Here is a 24,987-nt window from a genome sequence, read left to right on the forward strand (position 1 = left end):
GGGTGGTGTACACCGGACTGCATCTGGATCTGCGGATGTTTGTGCGTCGTCTAGGTCCTTATAAATTACTTCCCGTACGGCCAATTCCCTCAGGTACTGAATTCCCTTCTCCATGGTGGTCCATTTGCTTGGTAAACATACAAGTTCTTCCTTGAAGAGATACCTTTCCTTCACAGCTGACAGGAGACGCCTCCAGAGGCTGCGAGATTGTGCTCCATCTCCAATTGCTTTGTCAATGCATGCGTCCCTAGCAAGGGATCCCAGCCGCCTGGCTTCCTTGCCCTCCAATTCCACATAATTGGCTCCCGTGTCCCAGCACCGGAGCAGCCAGGTGACAAGCTGCTCGCCTATACAGCGACCAAAATCTTTTCGCACATCTCGTAGCTCACGCTGGTATAGAGTCCGGGTAATTACTGTTGATTTTTCGACATCCTCATCCTCATCTTCAGTCTCCTGCACCTTTGATGGCCGGTGTAGAGTCCGGGTAGTTACTGTTGATTTTCCGACATCCTCATCCTCATCTTCAGTCTCCTGCACCTTTGATGGCTGGTATGGAGTCCGGGTAGTTACTGTTGATTTTTCGCCATCCTCATCCTCATCTTCAGTCTCCTGCACCTTTGATGGCCCAGCCTCGTCTTCACTACGCCCAGACTTAGCAGAAGACTGTCTGCGTTTTAAACGACCTGAGCCTCTATACCATTTTTTCACCTTGTCTACAGGGGCAACTTGCACTGCTACAGCTCGTTTCTCTGACCCAGCCACAGGGTCTGCCACAGGGGTTGGAATACCCTCTGCGGGGTCAACTTGCACTGCTACAGCTCGTTTCTCTGACCCAGACACAGGGTCTGCCACAGGGCTTGGAATACCCTCTGCGGGGTCAACTTGCACTGCTACAGCTCGTTTCTCTGACCCAGACACAGGGTCTGCCACAGGGGTTGGGATACCCTCTGCGGGGTCAACTTGCACTGCTACAGCTCGTTTCTCTGACCCAGCCACAGGAGTGGGAGCAGCTGCACGAGCTGGGGCAGCTGCACGAGCTGGGGCAGCTGCAGGAGCTGGGGCAGCTGCAGGAGCTGGAGCGGCTGCAGGGGCTGGAGCTGGAGTAGCTGCAGGAGCTGGAACTGGAGCGGCTGCAGGAGCTGGAGCGGCTGCAGGAGCTGGAACTGGAACGGCTGCAGGAGCTGGAGCGGCTGCAGGAGCCGGAACTGGAGCGGCTGCAGGAGCTGGAGCGGCTGCAGGAGCTGGAGCTGGAGTAGCTGCAGGAGCTGGAACTGGAGCGGCTGCAGGAGCTGCAGCTGGAACGGCTGCAGGAGCTGGAGCTAGGTTGATAGTAGCATCAATTGCAGCTCGATAGGCACAAGCCAGACCCCAGCACGCTACAGTGATTTGTGTCACTTTGGAACTGCCAGAGTCATGACACCTTTTTTTCAAGCATTCTGCCAGCTTTTTAGGATTTTGCAGTTGTTCAGGGGTGAATGTCCAAAACACTGGAGGTGACCACTGCTCTAGAAACCTGCCCATATCCTCCCACACTCCCTGCCACTCGCAACTATCCCGCCTCAAGACAGATCTCCGGATGAGATTCCTAAGTAGTTGTTTAACCCTCCACAAAATCTGAAGCGCATTCAGGAGACATAACAACAAGAGCAGGCTGGTCTGAGTATCCCAAGGATATTCAACATCTCGGAGAACCACCGTAACTAACTCGGGGGATAAGAGGGTGGTGGTGAAGGAGAAAGGGAGAGTGAACAGGTAGGGAAACATGTCTTCCCCTGTCCCCTTCACAGATTGGCTCCCTAACGAAAACAGGCAATAGGTGTAATTGCTAATAGTTTCCGAGATATGGGTTCCAAAGTATAGAGTCGACGTCAGTGCTGAGTACAAATACCAGGTTAAAGTCGTGACCAGATATTTCATCATTTCATAAGCCATTGCTACACCGCACAGTACCATAACAATCTTAAACCAGGGCCCGGAAAGGATAAACAGTGCAACAGGGAGCACATACAGAAAGTAACGCACCATAAAACTCAATTTGGAATACAGGTACAGCAGACTGGAGATTAAGGCAATCAACATCGTGACTAGCAACTATTAAGCAGGTCCAATACTTATACCAATTTTAGTTTAACACACTCTGGTCAGATTTGTCGATATCTCAACCCTTCGGGCCCCACGTTGGGCGCCAAAAAGACTGTTGTGGTTTAACCCGGCTGGCAGCTAAACACCACACAGCCGTTCGCTCACCCTCCCCCCTCCCTCTCTGGGATGGGGGAGAGAAACGGGAAAGTGAAGCCTGTGAGTTGAGATAAAGACAGTTTATTAAGACAGGAAAATAATAATAACAATAATAATAATAATAGTGATAATGGTAATAGTATTAACAATAATAATGTGTAAGAAAACAAGTGATGCACAATGCAATTGCTCACCACCCGCTGACCGATGCCCAGCCTATTCCCGAGCAGCCGGCCCCCCCACCCCGGCCAGCCACCCCTATATATTGTTTAGCATGACGTCAGATGGTATGGAATACCCCTTTGGCCAGTTTGGGTCAGCTGTCCTGGGTCTGTCCCCTCCCAGCTCCTGCTGCACCCCCAGCCTGCTCGCTGGCAGGACAGAGCAAGAAGCCGAAAAGTCCTTGGCCTGGTATAAACACTGCTCTGCAACAATTAAAACATCAGCATGTTATCAGCGCTCTTCTCATCCTAATCCAAAACATAGCACCCTACCAGCTACTATGAGCTACTTAACTCTGTCCTAACTGGAACCAGGACAGCTAATACAAAATAGCTTTGTGGTCAACGTTTCTTTTGTAAGACTACACTTGATTCCCAAATGATAGCACTCTTTTTCCTTCTCTCAAGTAGTAATTGAGTACAGCATGATAATAAAAGAATTGACAAACACGTTCTAATGTGAAAAGTACACATAAACACCTATAATTCTAATTTTCTGAATAGTCAGAGTTATTTTGTTGGATTGCATAGCAGGCTGCTTTCATATATTAAATGATTACGTATTTAAGGATATGTGGATCTAGATTCTGTTGTCTTTATTGCAGTTTATTTATAATTTATTTCATAATCTTCCATTGTATGTAAGAAGACCAATTTTATTATTATTGTTTGTAGAGAGACTATTCACTAAGTAAGGTGTTTAAAAGTTATCCATGTTTTACTGTGGTGACACTTCATAGTATCAGTTTATATCAGCTGATATCTTTTCTTGCCTGGTCTACATTTATTTGAACATTTCTCTCTGTTTTGTGCACAGTGTATAAAAATGCATCTTTGTTGTCTTATATCACAGTCGATCCCTTTAGCTGTCCCGTATCATAAACTTATACTTTTTTCTTGTAAAAACAAAAGAACTTTCACTCAAACCTGTTACTCCTTGTTTTTATCTTCCTGATGTAAAATTATTTCAGCTCTCCACGTATCTTCTTATTCATGTCAGTTACTTTTGTCATTTCTCAGTATGAAAGACAGTTAGATTTTGTCCTGTCAGATGACATGACTTAGTACACTTGTGTACAGTACCCTTAATGCAACCATCCAAGTTAAGAAATGAAAGGATACAATAAGCAATTTAAAACTATCAGAAGATCAACCTGGAATCTAGAGTCTGGAAAACTAAATTAGTGAGTTTCATCTGTTTGGGTGGTATGTATATGTATATTTAAAGTATTTTTTTGTCTTTACAAATGTATTAAAGTATGAATATGAGGATTATTATAAAATTTATAGAATTACTTTGAAGATGAACATTCCTGGTGTTCATCTGTTGAAAACTGAAAATCGTAATTGTGTTTCACTTTTGCGTCCCTTTTTCCCTTTATAAAGCTAGATTTTATTGTCACAGGTTGCAATTATATGCTATGACTGATATTTAAAAATTGGCAAGTTTACCGTTATGGTGACATCTGGGGCACTCACACTGAATGTGTGAAATACCACTCACACAGTGAATATCAGTAATGGGGCTGGTAAATTTTCTTTTTATTTGCACTCATACTACAGATGGCTTCACTGAAGACAGCAATGTAAATTCAGTTGAAATATAGGCACAGTAGGCGTTTCCCACCCTAAGAATTGTGAATTCAACTTAAAAATAGGACTACAGTTCTTTGGGACAGATTGTGTGCCCTGAAATCTGTGTTATGAAGGATTGCTCAATTTATGCGAGTAGGAAAAGACCTTAAACATACATCATGCACTTTCAGTTGTCTGAAGTCTCCTGGCATGACAGAGGTTTGTGGGGGTCAGATGGACTGATTTCAGGTAGGAGGAGGAGGAGGAGAAGCATAAGATTGATCTCATATCTCATTCTCGCAGAATTATCTGTAATGATTAATACAACCTCCTTTTGTGTAGATTTCTTTGACAATGTCATTTGAGAGGAAAGGGTATACAGAGAAGTTTTTAACAACAACTCAGTTATATTAAAGATGTTTGCATGCAGTGGGCACACAGCTGCTACAGTGATAGAGGCCCTGTGTGAAAAAGCTCTAACTTGGAAAGTTCCAGTGGGAAATTTATGACTGGCAGTGACTTTTGCCAAATGGGACAGACTCAGTGTGTCTATAGAATGATAGAATGAAATCTTTGTGAGAAAGCGCTTGCAAAACTTCATTCTAGAAAAGAATTTCAGAGTTCTTCCAGCTCTTATCACCAAAGGAGGCAACCGTTACCTTCATTGGCTTGCATCCATCATTGTGCAACTGCATATCATTATAACTGAAAAGATAACTATTTGGTGTTAATCTGGGCAATGATAAATGAGTCATTCCAGAGAAGCCTGGACGTATTAGTTCTGACTGCGAATGACCACTGAGAAAGCTGATGACTTTTCTGTTGAGATAGCCATAGGATTCTGATCAGGTGTCTGATCAGACTGAATAAATGTAACTTTGTGGAGTACTCATAAAGCAGAAAATAGAAACAGCATCTTTCTCAACACCGGTATCAACTTCTAATAGGGATTACCAACTGTCAAAGTGCCAAAGCTCTTGCATTTCTGAGTGTGTGCTAGACTTGTGACACTGGATGTAACATAAAAGTAATGAAATAAAGGATTGAAGTGAGCAAAGTTCTGGTTTATATCTGACTGGCATGTAGCATAGTTTGGTAGATAAAATGGCAAAAATGTTAAGATAGTTTTTACGCGTTCTGATTTTAGATTGTTGTCTGGGCCTCTCTACATTAGCCTTCTGTTATCTTTAGACAACCAGAAGCTATGTTATTTCTTACTTCTTGTCATAGAACCCCCGTGCTGTGAATTTTAATGGCGTGATGGTACAGGAAATCCCATAACAGAAAAAATCTTCAGCTAGCTGGTTAAACTGGCCCTCTGGCTCCTACCCTAATGACTTCTGTTTAATGGGTGTGTCATCTTCCAGATGTTAATTTTAGTGTATTGCATGTACTGTGACTTTCAGAACTGGTAAAGCTTAAATATTCTGAGTAAAATTTGGGTCAATACTCATAATACCCATACATTTCGTAGTCCATTCCTCTTTTTTTTTTTTTTAATAAAGTAAAAGTGGCAGAGGGCTTGCTACATAGATATCTTACTCTTAAGGCAAATTATCTATTTTTAACTATTTCTTAGACCCATTTATTAATGAAGGATTTACAATATATCCACTGTCCAAGCTTCTGGGTTCCTAGCATAGATTAATATCATTTAATTCATGAATTTAAATGTTGCCTATCAGCAGTCTTCCTTCTGTGACACTGTTCAGAAATACTACATTAACAAGTTTCACAATACTAAGTGATTTAAGGTCAAAAGTGTATCAATCCAGGAAATAACTTTTTTTTTTTTTTTTTTTCCTCCAGTGTGACATTAGGTATACATTTTGCCCCATAAACCCAAATTTTGAGTCAGTTACCTGACAGTGTGTGAAGTCCTCTTCCCATACTGGGAATCAGAGTAAAATGATCTTTAGAAATATGATGATTTTTTTTTTTTCTTTTCCAAAAATATGTACATACCTAGTGTACAGAGGAATATGTACATTCCTATGTACATAGGAATCCTCCTAGGCTGAAGTATCCCTAACATGTGTCCATGCCCTGGCAATGCTGATAACCTTTCTAACCTTGTCTTTCACTAATGCCTTTACCTTTACTATATATCTCTTTTCTTAAAGGCTTCAATAAGGAAGTCATATTCATTTTATTTCTTGTCCCGCCACTTTTCCCTTCAACTGACAAGTCTCCCATACTGTTATATATATGTACACAAGTTTGTTGAACAAGATTGCTGCAGGCTTAGGAAGTGCAGCAGAAAGTACAGCAGTGCAGCTGAGTGTTTATTTTAGGAAGATCTGCATGCAGAAAAGCCTTTTTTTGCTTATGTCCACAGGGCTATTAATGCGTTGATACTGAGTTTTCCTTTAGGCTGCTGTTGCATTATCAGTGTGAGTCTGTCTGGGTTACCATATGGCATTTTTATTTGCTTTGCAAGATAAAATCCACGTGGCGGTGCTGAGAACTGCAGAAGGCTTATAAAAGTTTTAATGTAGTTTTGTTGAAAAGTAATCTTATCAGTCATATTAGAGTCATACGTATCTGTTACATAAAGCCCAAATGAGAGGCTGTTTCCTTCAAATTTGGCATGGAGGGGACTATTTGATATGTCTATTTTTGTTGATCTTCGGTTTCAAACCACTATATTAATAGTGATTGATTCAAGGTGTCACGTACAGGTCAATGCTGCAGATGGCAGAAAATGATTAATCCAGGCAACAGAGATAGGATATCACTTAATATTGCAAATACATTATGTTTGTTTTGGAATGAAAACAAGAGAGTCGGACTGCATTTTACTTATTTATACAAACAAAATGCTACATATGGCATAGCTGGTTTTGATTATAGCTCAGAAGGTTGGTTCCATCTCAGTCTTCTCATGTACTAACTAGGTTCATTCTTAGAAACCTGTGATAGCAGTGAAATGCAGTGTGAGTTGATTGTATACTTCTGTAACTAAAGAATTGGAGGACTGGGATTTTCTGCAATAAGCAATTAAATGCCTAGGCCATGTTTGTTGATGTTTATATAACTCTACTGTAAAAGTATCCAATCCCACAGCTTCTCTATGTATTTACATTATTCTCTTTCACCACTACCTGTTTTTTTGTTTTGTTTTGTTTTGTTTTTTTTGGTAAATTTCCTTAAGGAAAAATAAGTTCAGAGTTGTTCTTTGTTGTTCTTTATTATTATTATTATTATTTTATTTTTCTTTTTTTCCTTTGTTTCTAATTTTACAATTATTACAGAGAACAATTAATTCTTATTATAATTTCCTCTTACATTTTAGGAAAACATTTTTATGTTGTGACCCTCATTCATCTTCCCATTATTTTGTCTTCTCAACTAAACAAACTAATTTCCTTCAATTCCTCTTAAATTACATCTATAATTCTATTTATTCTTTATTCTGTCCTCTGATGTGTATAAAGTCATGTTAGCTCTGCCCTTCTTATCTCTACCTTTCATAAAACATGCTCTTGAACAGTTAGAGAATCTTGAGTGGTGTGAAGAGAACAGAGGTTTTTTTTTATTTTTTTTTTTTTCGTGCAGCACTTAGATAAATACATCATAGAATATAACTTGCCTTTTGGGATTGTATTATGTTATTGAACCATATTTTCTATTTTTTTTCTTTGCTGCAAATCTTTTTTCCCAGACTGCTGCATTTTACAGGTATCCTTCAATTTGGGGTTGTGCATTTTACTTTCTTTTCTGTTTTTAATCTTACATTGCATTAGGGAGTTTCTACTTGTATGTTCAGTGTATTCCTCTTCATGAATTGCTATCTTTCTGGTAATCCTTTATTCTTTAGATTACCTTCCCAAGATACCCAACTAGCTAGCTCTCTGAGTTTACTCAAGTCTGTGTCTTTGAAATGTTACCCTTGTTTTAGTACTCCCACACCTTCCCTTTCTCAAAATAAAAATCACTCCCTGGTCTTTCACTCCAATTATCTTCTTCCTTCCAGATTTTCAGTTAATTCAGAAAACAAAACAAAACAAAGCAAAGCAAAACAAACAAACAAATAAAAAATAACAACAACAACAAAACTAACTCTTTGTCATCTTCTAAAATAAGAAATATTCCTAACCTTTTATTCAGGAATAGTTTCCTCTCATATTGCTATAGGTTCATGCTATATGAACCTATATAATTAAAAGTCTAAATATTTTTTTATGCTTCCAGTATTTATTGAAGGAAGTGCTGTGACTAAATCTCAAAGAACCGACTGTAATGAGCATAGCTGCAGACAGTTAATATATGTGTCGTATTGCAATAAGAGCCATGTAAGAGTGTCACGAATCCCATTCATTTGAAAATGTAGGAGTGGACAAAACTTAAGAATTGTGACCTGCAGATAGAGAAGCTAAACTAGGTGCACGTGTGCGCACACACACAAATACACAAAGTATGATTAATAAGATAGCAAATGCTTTTCTTCAAATTTACCTGTTACATACTCATGATTCTAACACTTGTATATTCACTGGAGATATTCAAGGCCCATTTGGACACCTACCCGGGCAACCTGCTCTAGGGAACTTGCTTTGGTAGGGGGGTTGGACCCAATGATCTCTTGAGGTCCCTTCCAACCCCTACAATTCTGTGATTCGGTGATTCTGTTTCACTGATTCCAGAGATTTCCAAAGGTTAAATTTACAAGCTTGGTGCAGAACTTGTCCAATTAGTAGAATAAGTCATGTATCGTAACTCAACTAGTACAACTGAATATATTTTAAAAAATGAATCACCTATTACTAAGTGACTTGATAGAAAACTTAATTTCTAAATGGTGATTAGGCCAACTGGTAGGTGGGTATTGAGCACTAGTTGAGCATTAGTCCATCAGTAAATGGGATAGTTTCAGACAGGATGGGACATTTTTGAATGAAAAGATTTGTCAATGCACTGGTGGAAAAACAAACAGAAATATATAGGAGACTCTACTGGGTCTGAAAGGAAGAAGATACAGAATGGGAATCTTTGTAGTATGAAAGAAAATAAGGGAACAGTTGAAACAAACAGATGGTAGCAAAAGATGCATGTCTGCAGCAGCATAAACAGATGATGGGTTAAGAGGGAAATGAAAATTTCCCTCTTAAAATTTCCCAGGGCCGGGTCCTGTGCTTGGGGCACAGCAACATGCAACACTACAGGCTGTAGGAAGAGTGGCTTAAAGTTGTCTGGCAGAAAAGTACCTCAGAGGTATTGGTTGACAGCCAGATGTATATGAGCCAGCAGTGTGCTCAGGTGGCCAAGAAGGCCAATGGCATCCTGGCTTGTAACAGAAATGGTGGCCAGCAGGACTAGGGCACAGATTGTCCCCCTGTACTTGGCTCTGGTGAGGCCACACCTCAAGTATTGTGTTCAGTTTTGGGCCCCTCACTACCAGAACTACCAGAGGTGCTGGAGTATGTATGGAGAAGGGCTATGAAGCTGGTGAAGGGTCTAGAGAACAAGTCTTATGAGGAGCAGCTGAGGGAACTGGGGTTATTTAGCCTAGAGAAAAAAAGTAGTCTCAGGGGAGATCTTGTTCCTCTCTACAGCTATCTCAAAGGAGGTTGTAGCAAGGTGAGGGATGGTCTCTTAACCCAAGCAAAAAGAGTAAATGGCCTCAAGGTGCACCAGGGGAGGTTTAAGTAAAAAATTTCTACACTGAAAGGGTTTTGAGGCATTGGAACAGGCTGCCTAGGAACTGGTTGAGTCACCACCCCTGGAGGTATGCAAAAGTCGTGTAGATGTGGTGCTTAGGGACATGGTTTAGTGGTAGACTTGGCAGTGCTAGGTTAATGGTTGGACTTGATGATCTTAGAGGTCTTCTCTAACCTAAATGATTCTGTGATTCTATGAAATGGGAAATGAAAAAACATAAGTGTAGGTGTACTGTGAACTTCACTTATGCAAGTAAAAACCCCATGCAACTTAAATGCAAGCTGTTACATATTGCTGCTGATGTTGTAAGGAAGAGTTACTTTTTAGGAGACCAAATTGGTTTAGGGGGAGCATTGTCTGAGAAATCTTATCAAACAAGAATTATTATATGCTATTAAGAAGGACATTTGTGTAGTGTTTTGCAAATATATTTCAATTATGACAAAAAGCAAGAAAAAAATCACCTCTCAAGTAAGGGATGAATAATCTGATGAGAAAGAGAAAATACTCTACTTGTAAAGTGACTTGCATTCAAAGTCCTGATTAGTTCCAAGGAAAAGGCTAAAACCTGCTTTATCATATCTTAGGAGAATCATAGTCATGTTCTTTACTCTTTTGCATAGAATTTGATGTGTGTGCAGAATAGATTGTCTTTAATAGAAGAATGAGAAAGTGACTTTGCAATCTTACATTCACATGGTTATGACATGTAAATGACATGAAAATAACATTCAAGAATGATCTCTTAATTACTTTCTCTTGAGGTTTTCACAATTGTTTTTGTAGATCTTATTGCTTAAAAAATAGAGAAAAAAGAAAATAAATTTCAAAAAAGTGTTATTTTTCCTAACAGTGTCAGTGCCCATATGCACTCTTAGAATTCTTAACCTATTTTGTGTCTCTATTCCTCTCCTTCTATCCTGAGCCTCCATTTTAAGTCAGTAAATTTAGTTGAAGTCATATTCAAGTTAGCCTTGTATAAAATTCAAGGTGATATTTTCAGTGTTTACACAGGTTTAGGTTGGAGTTCTATTATTCAGAGTCCCCTTCAGAAGACATTTAATTCGTGCTTTGTACCTAGGCTGCAAGCTGCATATGTACTTTTTTACAACAATTCCAACTCTGTTTTAATGAACCTTTTTAACAAGAAAGAATTGTGTTGGTTTTATGAAGCCAACTCTTTGCAGGTGATGAATTGAATAATGCATGTTGGCTATATTATATTCTTGGTCCTACATATAGACAGGAAAAGCAACAGTAACCTCAGTGCTTTCTGTTGCAGTCTTAGTTTGTACAGGCTGTTTTATTCAAAAACAAGCCCCCAGACCTCTAAGACAGTATTTAGTCTATAAGAAATTTCCTTGAAAGAAGCATATTTGAATAAGGCTGAAGAGCTTCCTTTCTTTTTTTCATTAAAAAGATAGACTTTGTGAGAGAGGATTGAAATTAATTTACCCTGCATCACAGATTGAAATATGGCTTATATCTTGTTACCTAAAATGTCATTTAAGTACAATACATTGTCTCTGCTCTTCTCTTTCAGCCACAGTGAATGCAAAATGTGCCACTAAATTTACTAACAAGACCACTCTGATACAAGCTGTTGAACACACCAGGGCTATAGACACACCCCCACTCCCCACCCCCCATCCCAGTTTTTTTTACCTGTAGATTGCATGCAGGATTTTTTTTTTCCTTAAAGTTAAGTTTATTACAAAAGAAATGAAATATGTGTCATTCAGTATAGGAGGGAACTGTGTCGTGATTAATTTTATGATCTTTAAATAGGATAGATGGTATCTATAAATCTGTACGTATGCAGCGTTCCTCACAGACAGTCCTGAGATTTCAGGTGCAGTTTGGCAAGAAGTACAATGAGCTAGCATGCACAGTGATTGCATTGATTGCTAGCTGTGAAGGACGTTCTCTAACACATGGTTGTGCATAAGAGTTGGTCTTTCAGATATGCTAGGACACTTGCCAGTTGCTGACAGCAGGCATCATCAGTGCCTGCTTTTGTCAATAATGGGATGTTTTACCTGCAAGCACACACAAGGTCAGGTTGCCCTAAGCACAGCCCTACATGACAGCAGTGAGTTTCCATTGTGGTTAACTGTTTTGTTGGATTTTTTTTGGTTTTGTTTTCTCCCCTAAAAAAGGGAAGCAGACTTGAAGAGTTTTCACTCTTAAATCTCACACTCTTAAGGTCTTCCTAAGATATTGTTCCTTTCCCAGGTCAAGGTCCAGGAAAGGGCACATAGACAAAAGTCTTTTCACCTCTTTAGTTGGTATGCTAAATTGTCCACTAAGTTGTTTTGATTAGAGTTCTCATGTTCCTGTGAAGTTCAGACCATTGTAAGATTAGATTTGAGCTTGAAACAAGAATTTCTGACAGCCCTTCCCTTTGTCCCCTGTCCTTTTCCCTCTTTTATATGGTTGTTTGGCATTTGCAACCATTTAGTCAGTGTTTACCAAACTGTACAAGAATTAGAGTAATGGGAGTAAATAGTGGAGGGCGTAACAATACAAAGGGGAAAATACACTAATTCCAAAACTATACCACTGAATAAATTTTAAAAAGACAGTGCAGAGTACCAGTTCAAAGCTTGAGTTTGAAATATTCACCTTTTCTAGACATAATATGTTTAATGGAATATTAAATATTCCTTTAAATCCTTAGCTGACATCTGTAATTCTCCAGAGTTTATAAGGCCAAAAAGAAAAAAAAAAAGAAAAAAAAAAGGCTTAGTGTCACAGTATGAACAGTAAATATCCCCCTAATTAGTCTGGTCATTTCCAGCTGCTCAGCTGCCTCTAAGTGTTGTTTTGACTATCAAAGAAATGCCTGAAATGCTTTTAATCCAGAGTACAGAAGGAATTACTTTGTCACCTCCTTTGTCTGGTTCCAGATATGGGCCACCAAATTTACAAGGATCTCTTGGAAAAAAATGACTTTTTTTCTTCAGAGAATGCTAAATGCTGCGTGTCAGGGAGAATTAGCTTAGGGAAAGGAGGAATTCAGTTGTTTTCTGCTTCAGTTATTAAGATAACCAAGGAGGGAAACAAATCAACTGAGTAAATAGAATCTGGGTAGCCAAAGTAAAACATTGAACCACTGAAAGGTTGAACCATTAAAAAGCTGATAGTGTAATTTCTTCATTTGTGGGAGGGATAGCAATCAGTAGGAGATGGAATAAGTGGCTGGAAAATAAGTGGCTGGAAAATCACCCAATTCAAACTGAATTATTTACATTTATTTCCAAGGTGAGTGGGACAGCTGGGTGAGATTGGTACCTTCAGGAGGGCTAAGTCAGTACACTTCTGGAAATCACAGAAGCAGCCAGTGTGTTAGCACCCTTTGAGCCAAAGCTACAGCCATATACCCACATCACAGAAAACTAGTTGAGAGCTATTTGGGTTTCTTCTAGATGAAGTCCATCTGGGCCTTTCAGCAGGGTGAGCTACGCATACAACTGCAATGCACTATCAGCAACATCACCTGCTAGTCTAAATGTCTTAAGGCACCATTTATATTACTGAATTACATGGGGACAGGACACTGTCTTGCAGTCATTTATGTGGTTTAACTGTTTAGTTAGACCTGGGAGGTTTTCAGCCTGTGCCAACTGGTGCACTTCCAGACAAAGTGCTGGGACCACTCCCAGGGGCACCAAGGAAAGGGGAAGAAGGAAGGAGCGATAATTTAGCTTTTGTTCATGTATCTGCATGAACTGCATGAACATGTTATCTGCAAGCTTCTGAAGATGTGGCAGCTCTGCTACCACAGATGCTCTCAAGGCCAGAGAGTGGATGATGGCCCAATTTCAGTTAGGGTAGACACAACCAAATTGATTCTCAAACCTGCATTCAAGCACATAATTCTGAAATCCTACTGTTTTTGAAAGCACAGCTTTTCTCTTTCTAACCACTGTTCTTGAAACTAATGCTGTAAAAAGCTAATAAAACAGTTGATTTATACCTACACCTGATTTTTTTTTTCAATATTAGAAGCTTCATCTTATATATGGAGACAGTGTAGTACAGAGAACATTGCCTCCTCAATGTCATGTAATATCCCTGTATTAAGTTATTGTCAGGATACAGAATTCAGTAATTCAGTTTATACTTCTGTGATATGTCTGGTTCATCAAAGGTTTAACTGCGTAAAAACCTAAAGGATCACATTGCTAATCAATTAAACAGAGGAAAATTAGTTTGTGTCAGCAGGATATTTATACCTTCGTACTTCTAGCCATGCTGCAGAGCCGGAAGGGGCATCCCCTGCTAGCTACAAAGTGAGCTGGGAGTGAGTTGCTGTAGTTCCACAAGGTGGCACTAATAAGATGTAGAACAGTACAACTGAATTAGCGTTTTCTTAGTTCTGTGGAAGTATTAATTCTGAAATTTTCTAACTTTACACTGTAATACTCATAACAGTGTTTTCAAGTTTTACAATATAAAATATCCCCATTTTCATGCAGATATGTTTTCATTGTGAAGCAACAAAAAATCTGGACAAAACCACTTTTTTCACTTCCGAAACACTGCAATTCTGAAAACACATTTTGGATGTTTATTGCATTCACTTGACAGACTTCTTCACTGAACAGCTTTCATTGTGTCCTTATGTTCTGAAGACTTCAAGTATAATCCTTGTGTTAGCTCCTTTCGTACAGCAATTTTATATAACTACACCACACATCAGCGTTCTTGGGTCTATTATCCCAAAATATTAGGACCATTAAATGTTTTGGAGCCTATGTTAGCAGGGAGCTATATCCAAAACAGGTGAGATTCTCCAATAATCTCCTAATGTGTTACAAACTTTTTTTTTTTTTTTTTTTTAGCTCAAAGAAGCATTAGTGTTAGACTGTAATGTGAACTGATTTTAGAGTGCCATTATTTCTCTTCTTTGCTAAGTTATAATTACATAGACTACAATTAGACTAGGAGTTCATAAATCAGCATAGCACCTTTAAGTTTGAGGTAGCATTGAAGTGAATGAAAGATATTAATGATAGGGAAGACTGTAGATCTACATAGAAAGTCTGGGAGAAATAATTCATTGTGGATAAATGTCTAGAAAAATAGTTTCAGGAACCTACTCTGATAGTCTTTAAACATGTGCCTCAATTAAAGCATTTTTCCTTTGATGACAAGGGGTTTATTTGCATGGCATTTAAGTTAATCTAACTTTTGCTGAATCAGAGCCTAGAGGGTCAATTGTGGAAAGACTTGAGTAGGTGTTTTATGAAATGCATTAATACATACTTCATGTCTATAAGTTCAAAGATATCAAGCCTGCAATTGTCTTTTGCATCTAAGTATTCGGGAGGTAAATTCTTATTGTTTTTCGTGTTGGTTTGTTTTTTTCCCAAGTCTACAACTATTTCTGGAGAGTACCCAAAGCAGGAGGCAGATCCTAATTTGGACATATGTGTCAAAAATACAATGGTGTCAAAAACCAACGTTTCTGTTGGTGTATCATGCTATTTTCTAACTTGAGATAAAATTTTGACTTCTCCATTTTGAGTTTTAGACCTCTAAAACTTAACCACCTTAGCATCTGAGGTCATTTCTGTGTTTTGCCCAGTTACTGTTAGGAGCATAGGCAGTCCAAGGAGTACAAAAGCCTAAATCTCCATCTTCTGAACTTTGTTGAGCCTGGTATTCAGAGCAATGGAAGTTACGAATTTGCTTAAACTAAGAAACATGAACACAAACCTCCTTTGCCTAAGTATTAAGCTCCCGTTGAAAAGATTAGAAGCATCATTGTCACAGGCATTTTGATAAAAGCAAGCCCTGCTCAGTCCTTCACAAGAAAACCAGCTTTACTCGTATGAGTGAATCACACAGCTGTGTCCATACCCACAAACTAACCAAATCCAGCATGTAGGCTGAAGAACTGCTCACATTTATCCACACTGTCTAATTGCTAACAGACCCAATGGCATGGTTCTTGGCCTGTGGCAGTCAGCTCTTTCAAACAGGATCCAAGGCGTTCAGTTCAGGGGCTAGCATGACCATGGCTGTCCCAAAAGACGTTATAATGAGATCACCCAATGCGGGGGGTGGGACAGGGAGGGAGGAAGGCAAAATAATGTAGCCATAGAGATGTGAACCATGCTGTGCCGCTTGTCTCCTCAGCCTGAGAAAGAAAATGGGTTATGTCCCATTTTATTTACTGAATAGACATAGACTAACCAACTTCCCTCTAGCATATTGTGAGCTTTACTCCTGCCGGTAAACATAAGGCTTCTCTTTCTCTTCTCCTTGTCCTTCCTAGTAAAATGAATCTGCTTTACTTTTATAGATAAAACCCAAATGCTTCATGATTGTGTCTTTGGAAGTTCTGAATCTACCAGTCCTGAACAAAAGATTATGAAACAGAACTTAGGTGAAACTCTGTATTTGGCACTTCCTATTGCTAACCTAGGTAATTTCTAAATTAGTCTGTAGGATTTTCAGATCATGTCTCCAAATTTCTGTTCTAGGTTCAAATTGTTCATAAATGCCTTTTGGTCTCAGTTAGTTCATAGCAAAATGAGAAATCATCTTCAAATTTCTGTTTGATTATGGGAGTAAGTCCATGGATGTAAAGAAAAGAAAAGTAAAAAAAAAAAAAAAGAATTTTAACTGTGAGAATTTTGAGAATTTAAACTGTGGCAGCTTGAAAACCACAAAATTCCCTGATCAGAAGAGTACCGAATTGATTAAGTGGTTTAAAAGCTGAGCTTAAAAGGGATTTAGGAGACAGAGTGCATAATGAGATATAGAAAAGCAGTTTTATGATTTTATTCAGAAAAATAGGCTTGGTATATTGTTATCATTTCAGAAGTGTACCTATTAAATATTAACTGCAAACAGTTTTTTATCATATCTGATAATCTATATAAACACAGTAATGGGAAAAATAATTTCCAGGATGATTTTAGAATTACTGAATTATTTACTCCTCTGTACCATAGCTCCTTTTGGTCTATAGTAAAAAATAAAATAAAAAAATCTGAGTTTTTATCTGCGGTTATAAAGGACAGATTAATATATTCTGAAATCATACCGTTATAAAAACTGAAGTTGCATGATCTGATGAGATCAACTTTTGACTCAAGTTTGTTTAACTAATGGTGGAAAAAGATGCAGTCTTGCACACTTTTACATGATTGTGGTAAAATGATGGGATTCACTTTGTTAATTAATAGTCAAGTAAAGTAACTAGGTAGCTCCCTTGATATCTGATAAGGAGAAATACATATCTCCAAGACAGTTAATTTCCTCCTAAACAGAATAATGAAGAGATGCACATAGATGGTTATTGGTAGCTTTCCCATTACAGCAGCACAGAATTTAAGAAAAATAATTTATCTGTCAAAATAAATGCATATTCACTCAGAACTTCTTGCAGAGGGGTTGTAGTTTCTCAAAGTCTTACAGGCCTACTACACATATTGCCTACACGTGTATGTAGCAGTCTAAACAGTAAGTGTGATTTCATGCTTAGTAACTGCTTTGAATTAACTTCTCTCTGGTTGTTTACATTTCTATAGTACTCATAACATGACACATCCAAAGGAAGAGTCTAATTTAATCTTGCTTTATTTTATTCCAATAGCAAAATGAAGAAATAAGATAGGAAAAAATGCAACTGAGATCTGTAAACAGAGTAGCCTATTTGTGGATAGTTTGTCAGTTGTTTTCCTCACAACTCTCTTGAGTGCCTTTATCCCCTCATCTGTAGCAGTCAGAATGCTTCTGTTCATCTTGATCTTTATACACTTTTTCTGACAGAGAGAAGTGCAAAATAAAAAACAAAGTAATTATATAATTAGGCTATATTGTAGAATATCCCGAGTTGGAAGGGATCCACAAGGATCATTGAGTCCGACTCCTGGACTATATATTATTATAATATATTATTATATAATATTTCCTTAAGTACTTCTTCCTCTGTTTTCTGTACCATTCTTTCTGTTGTCTACTATTTTTTCTGATTAGGAGTTGGATTTAGTTTTTTTTTTCTCTTTGATATCCTTCAAAGGATTGTGGGATAAGTCAGGATGCAAAGGCCTTCATGAGGTCTCTCATCCAATGTCCTTCTCAAAGCAGGGTCAGGACTAAGATCAAACTGGGTTGCTCAGGACTTTATCTAGTCTGGTCTTGAAAACCTCGAAGGGTGCAGACTACAGCCTCTCTGGGCAGCCTTTGCCACTTGCTGTCTGTCTGTCCTTACAACTTACATTCTAAACTTTTTAACTTTAATAAGGATATTGCTCTACTCTACTCTATTTATACTGTAAATAAATGATAAAAAGAATGAAAGTGTGTGTGTTTTCTCCCCCAAGACTAGTTCCAGAGAATGCGGAATACAGAGATTGAGCTACCCATTACCAGCACATGGTATTGTCCTGACAGAACTAACACAGCTCTGGACTTTCGCTTATTAGTGAAAATCAGGGCTCTTACATTTAAGAACAGTTTCAAGACAGTATCTGACCTGTCTGGCAGAGCAGGATGGGGACCATCTTTAGTTCTTCTCCATCATAAGGCTGTGAGTTTTCTAGAATAACTTTATTTTCACTAGTCCCAATGAAAAACAGAAAGTATGACAGCTTTTTTTTTCTCTTTTTTTTTTTCTTCCTGATTGTTCTATTGTTTTTCTATTGATTTGATTGTTATGTTTCTATAGGAAGAGAACAAATGGATCTCCCTTGTAAGGAGGCAAGATTGTCTCTTCCCTAGGGAAAGGTTTGGGGGAAGGAAGGAGACCTAGGACCCAGGAGCCTGTAGTGTACACAGAATCTGAGAGACTGCAGAGAAGCACAGAGAAGAAATAATCAGGCCTCAGTGGTTATTTCAGATGGAAAAAAACTTATTGGGATCAAAGATACTTGGCAGTTTGCTTCAACTCAGAAATCCACTTAGTTGGTTGAAACCAAACTTGGATGGAAGGACAAGCAAAGGGAGAGGTGCTTATATCCATTGTTTCTGATATAATTGTTCCAAGTTCTCATTAGTAAGTTTCCTACTTAAAGTAATTAAACCTGTCTTTTTTAGTTTAGAAACCTTTTGTCTTTTTTGGAGAGATGTCTATAAGGAAAAGGTATAGGCAGATTTCATCTCAGTCCTTTGGCTGACTCTGGGTTCTGTCACAGAAAATGTTAGCACAGAGCATTTTTTTTATTTATTTTTTTTTTTGCTAAGATTGTCTTGTTTAATTTGACTTGCTGACTCATTTTTCCAGCTGGGCTGTCATTCTACTCAATTCCAGATGAGGCAATAGGAAAAAGAAAACTCTTTTGAATGTTCCACCCTCTTGCCAAACCAAGTAACAATTAAAAACTCCAATTTTCATTGCAGTTCTTTATCTCTGTTAATTATCCAAGGAACAGTAAATCAGATATATTGTCCTCTGCTTGTTGTCAATAATTTAAATTCTGAATTCTTTGTAGATTAGTTGCAGATTTGACATGCTGCTTCTTTTCCCTAAATTACATATCATTTTGAAACTTCAGTCCAATGCAGTGTTTCATTTTTATATTTGAGATCAAATGCCAGACAGTGCAGTCTAATTGAGTCGTGTTTTATACACACACAAGCAAACCCACATGACTCTTTCTTACTTAATTAGTTACTTTTAATCTAAAAGAGACATCAGGTCACTTGCCTATCTAACTAGTGGTCTTTAGTGGGTTTTGTCTTTATTTCACCATAATTTTTAAGACTGCAATCTTAATTAAGTGTTTAGTGGACACTAAACTGGGAACAGTTGTGAGTCCAAAAGAAGACCAGAAGACAGGGGCCATGTGAGCTGAGAGATACTGATAGAAAACAACATTGTGATATTTAGCTTGGAAAAAAATGGGTGGTAATTAAATAGAAGCAGAAAGGTCTATTAGAAGGGTTATAGCTGGTAGTTTGTAAAAGGGTGAAGAACAAATGGGGGATGGTAAATGTAACTTGATTTTACAATGTGATACAGTAATAAAAAGAAAATAGTAGTTGCAAATATATCAGTTGAAGTCATGTTCTCACTAGCAGTGTGGTCATTTTCAAGGTAATGGAAGGTATTTTTCATCTGTTTCTATCCGGATGAACTATGAGAACAATATTTTAGCATCACATGTACAATTGTTCCCGTACCTGTCTGTGTAACTAAAACTCCACTTGGCTTGAATAGTTACTGAGAAATGCCTCTGTAAAGGGTGGTTTCATTAGAGCTTCAAATTATGTCTGCATTTAAAAAAATATATATATATATATGTCTGAGTAGTTGCTTTAGTTCTGCTAGAAGCAAAAGGTTTGTACAGATAAATAAAATCAAAACATTGCTAATTAAAATGTCATCTAGCACAAACCTTGGTTTGCCCTTCTTCCACATAGGGGTCATCTGTAATAAAGTTTTGCCAATTGCTAGCTGCTGACTGATGATTTGGAGCTATTCTTACATCTCTCAGTTAATGTGTAAGCTCTGATTGTGTCACACTGTTTTTGTTGCTTATTGGAAAATTAAGATTTACGTAGTAAATAGCACATGCTAAATAAAGTGATGAAAAAATGTATAAATAACCACTTAAAATGTAGCAACAATCAGAGAGTAGTTTACAAGGAATATCTGCAACGTCATATTGTGAATACTGTATTTAAAGAAAACATTACCGTTTTACTCAGTCCTAGAGAAAGGAATTTGTATTCTGATTTCATATTGTGATGTGTTCTGTGGTAAAGTTAAAGGTCTATAAAGAAAGAGATGTCTGAAAAGGAAAAGGCCACCTGGTACTTGGACAATCCTTCAGATGGACATAATAATAGTGATCAGCTTATTAAAACTGTTGGGAAAATATTTTTCTTTACTTTTCCAGAAAATTTAATCTTCTGAGCAGAGTATTCAGCTGGAAACAAAGACACAGTATTTGTAGTTTTTCTACAGTAGTTTTTGTAGTTTTTGTCTTGTAGGATTTTTAATCTGTGTACAGAAATAATGTTAGTTTTTGTTCGTTTGTTTGCTTGTTTTATTTTTTTTCTCATTCAGATCAGACAATTTTCATGGAAAATAATCTCAGCTGAAAACCCTGTTTTCTGTCCAAAACTTGGACAGCATTTTTTGTATTTCTCTGGAACTATGACTCCCCTGAGTTGCAGAGATAAATTGGAATTGCATTGGCTAAACAGAATAGAACTGAGATTATAAAACACACAGCTTTAATGAATATCAGGAGTTTAAAGTGAAATTTCAGGATCTTAATCTATCGAATGCTGTTGAACTAATTTAGTGGTTTTACAAGAAAAAGACTAAAAGTTTAAGCAAAACAAAAATGCTGTTCTACGTTGCTTTGAATTCTGCTACCCATGCATATGTTGATTTTAATTAATTGGAAATTCTAATGTCAACTGATTTAATAAAACCCAAAGAGTTATTATTAATGCCCTAGAAAAATATAAATGAAATTCAAATGGTTTATGGACAGTAATCAGTGTAAGAGATTTAAAGCATGAAAGATGTATGAAAACATTCTTCACGAGTTCTACTTGGTGGGCCCAAATATTTAATAGGAATTTGTAAAATATCATAATGTATCTATGTATTAATCTATGTGAATCTATTGTATTGATATTAAATTGGAACTTCACAGCTTTCTTTTTCTGTTCAAATATATCAAAAATCCAGCTATAATTAACTTGAGAGTAACAGCTAAGTAATTACATATACTTAAGTTATATTTGTTGTTGTTTTTTGATTTGGATAGGTACGTGTGTTCACATTTTCTGTTGGTCAGCATAATTATGATAAAGGACCTATACAGTGGATGGCCTGTGAAAATAAAGGTACTGTGTCTTTGAGACTGTTCTTTGCTAGAGCAATATCTTTAACATTTTTGAAAAAAATAAATTTTTTTTTTAGCTTTCTTGTATTTTTAATCAAAGTTACAAAAAGTTACTTGATGAAATAAATGCATATATACATGTGTATAGATAATATGTTTACATGTTTGACTATTTAAAAGTATGTTGTAAGAAGAATATGATACAATATTGCTTATAATAAAAATAAGATATTATGGATCAATTTTGAGCACTCCTATTGTAATAGACGTTTATGAAAAAAGATGGAATTGATGACAGATAAGAAAATTAAGCAAAGCTGTTTTATATTAAGGAGTTTGGACAAAGGGATTTTTTGTTTGGTTGGTTGGCTGGTTAGTGTTCTTTTTGTTTTTTCTCCAAAACTTACAAGGGATCATCTGACTTGCATTAATTTTCCTATCTTTTTTTTTTTTTCTGAAAATTTCAGAATTATTTTTGTTGTAATTTCTTAGCTTCTTAGTGCATCTTTGTATTTTTACACCAGTTCCTTTATGTAGAATGAAACAAAAATAAAAAGGGTAAATATAACAAAGTAAAATGCTTTCTTCTAGAATTTCTGCACAAAAAAAAAAAAGTGGAGAGAAGCAATTAGAAAGAGTGTGAGAAAGAGGTGTCTCAAGCACCTCACAGTATAATTAGGGAATGAGAGACAAGAGGTAAATACAGATAAATAGAAAAGAGAGAAATTATAAAATAATATTGTTTTATATTTTAAATGGACCACCTTCCAAGCCTGATTGAAAATGTGAAAGTATTTGTTTAAAAATTCAATGAGAAGCAAGAGGTGAGAGACAGGCAGGAGACATTTCAGAGGGTCTTGAAAATGAAGACAGCCACGGAAGAAGAATATCCTGTAAGAAGAATATCCTATAAGAATAGGATAAACCAAAGGTAAGAGAAAGATACAGATGTAGAAAAAATGATACAGAAGAATCTATAGCCAGGGTGAACAGCATGTGTATCATAACCTCACCAATCCCTCTGTATGCTGACTTAAGTTATGCAAAAGATAGTACAACTTCAAGAGAAAATTTTGTACTGTGCAGAAGATCAACATTTGATTTTTGAACAAAGATTTTTAAAGTAATGTCTTTATATCTCAAAGTACTATGTAAACTCCATTGTGCTAAAACAAACCAACTGGCTTACAGAATAACCACCTCTGTCATATTACCAAGGGAAAATGATCATACTCATCTTTTCAAAATTGATACAATTCTTTGCACATCCAAAGAGGTAAATTTTTATTTAACTTGTCCTTAGTTAAAACTTCTAATTTATTATCAAGTCACACATTATTTAAGGCAAAGTAAGCGTCTAACCTCGGTACTCTGACCTCTCCAGTCCTGCTCCTTCTCTCCAGTTTGATTTACAAACTCATGCGGTCTGAAACTGGATTTCACATTCTGAATCAGGAGCTCAGTGTGCCTTTCTTTTCAGTCTTATTGATGCATATTGGCAATATTTTTAATTCCAACAAATAGGTGATAATATCAATGATGAATAAAGACATTCCTGATGTTTAGTTAGAAGAAATACCAGTTACAGGTTTTTTTTCTTTCCACAGAGTGCCTTATATTTTTATGTTGTGAACTTCACTATTGCCACAGACTGTAGTTTTACTTGCATTCCTGTGTGCGTTCAGCATATTCACTGTTGCTATCACAGTGTATTAAAATGACCATTAAATATGCTGGCACATCAGAATAACTCAGAGTACAGGAATACAAATTCAGTATATTATCTCAGTTTTAGAGATGACAGACAAGAGAAACACATAATACACTCTCACTACCTAAGAGTTAAACTAGCTTGGCCTGCATGGCATGGTGACCCATCATATGTGGCTACGTGTTGCGGTGGCATTGACAAAAAAAGGATTTCATCCATATATGATAGTTTCTATAAAATTTTAATTGCAAATTACAAGGAAAATTAAATTCCCTAAGGTGAGGGGGGTTAGAAATGTATCATAGTAAGGTAATGTTATTTCTGTTCTGAATTTTAGGTTATTATTATGAAATTCCATCCATTGGAGCCATAAGAATAAACACCCAGGTAAGCATGTTTGCAAAATGCAGAAAGAGTTGTAACACAAAGTGGAGTAGTTTCTGTTCTAAAATATAAAGATACAATGCATTAAGAACAGAGAAAAAAATAAGGCTTTCATTTATACATGATTAATCTTTTAGAGTATTCTAATTTATGTTTTCCTTTTGTGTACTTGCAGTGAGCCAATTTCTAATGTGATCCCTATTACCCTGTCCACCTAGCCTACAGTGGCTTGCATGCACGCTAGTCATGGTATCATCCTCTAAAGCTGGCTGGCCATGTCCACACAACCCTAGCGTTTGAAGTGATCTATAGCCTGCAGACCTTTTCTGCACAAGGGCTATACTTCGAGCTAAGTTTTCTTTCTGTACTTACATGGTCCCCCTTTGATCCTGAGACACGATAGCATTTTTTATAAAGTTCTGTAAAAATAGCAATTTCTTATAGCTTGTCTATAAGACTCTGCCTCATGCTAGGCATAACAGCATGATCCTACGAGTTTGTATCGCTTGGAGAAAGCCATGGAACCATGTGAAGGCATAAACCTGCTAATGTGTCTGAACTCAGCTGGGCCGATACAGTGGCCTGATACAGTCCTGCTTATTCAAGAGGTTCCTGGGTTGGTCCAACCAGCCATAGCATTTACTTTTCAAAATTCAGGGACAACTTAGGAAACATGAGTGTAGATAACTAAGGGCACAGGACCCTGGAATTACATGATATGATCTAAATTGTCAGTGTAGATGAACAGATATTCATTTCTGTTGTCTGAAAGTTCATGTATTCATATGTTCAGAAAAGCAAAGAACTACCACAGCAGTTCTCTATCCTTCCAAGGCCAGGCATGACGTTTTTTTGGAAAAAAAAAAAAAAAAAAGTAATTTTGGGGCTTGAATTAGAGTCCTTTGATGCTGTTAAACACTTCCAGATACTGTCTGGCAAGAAATATTCCTAAATGTTAAGACAAATTGGAAAGGTTGAAGACTAAAATGAGTTTGATGGCATTCACTTCCAAGCCAGACCAGAAGTCTTATATCTCATAAGATCACCAACTCTATCTGCACTCCAGAAGTAAGGGAAGGTAGGGACTATGCAGGTTTAAAAATCCGGAAGTTTTGTTGCAATAGGAGTTATGCAAGTTCTTGCTGTAGGATCCAGCTGTTACCACTCTCTCTTTGTGGCCCACTGTCTCTTCTGGGCTGAAGGCTCTGTGATCTACTTATAATTTCATTATGGCATTAGCAATTGATTTTTGAACAGAAATAATTTTAATTTTCACTTCATAGAAAGACAGCAGTGGATAAGGATCTGTAAGGTCCATGTGAATGAGCAACAGACACTGAAATACAGGAATTGAATTAGTGGTAGATACTGTAAA

The 24,987-nt window shown here is 37.3% G+C and overlaps 1 protein-coding gene across 12 annotated transcripts in view; it reads left to right on the forward strand.

Annotated features, from left to right (window-relative positions):
* Positions 1 to 24,987, forward strand: part of CACNA2D1 (calcium voltage-gated channel auxiliary subunit alpha2delta 1) — a 415,542-nt gene that overhangs the window by 335,699 nt on the left and 54,856 nt on the right. For all 12 annotated transcript variants that reach the window (XR_014578635.1, XM_083821360.1, XM_083821361.1 and 9 more), the window contains 2 exons: positions 21,440 to 21,518; positions 23,566 to 23,615. Coding sequence is in view for 11 of the 12 variants with exons in the window: in XM_083821360.1 (XP_083677486.1) it covers positions 21,440 to 21,518; positions 23,566 to 23,615 (129 nt within the window). In the remaining variant the exon portion in view is untranslated. The remainder of the gene's footprint in view (positions 1 to 21,439; positions 21,519 to 23,565; positions 23,616 to 24,987) is intronic.

This window comes from Anser anser (genome assembly GCF_964211835.1).
Source record: "Anser anser genome assembly, chromosome: 1".
In the NCBI taxonomy this organism is placed as follows: domain Eukaryota; kingdom Metazoa; phylum Chordata; class Aves; order Anseriformes; family Anatidae; genus Anser; species Anser anser.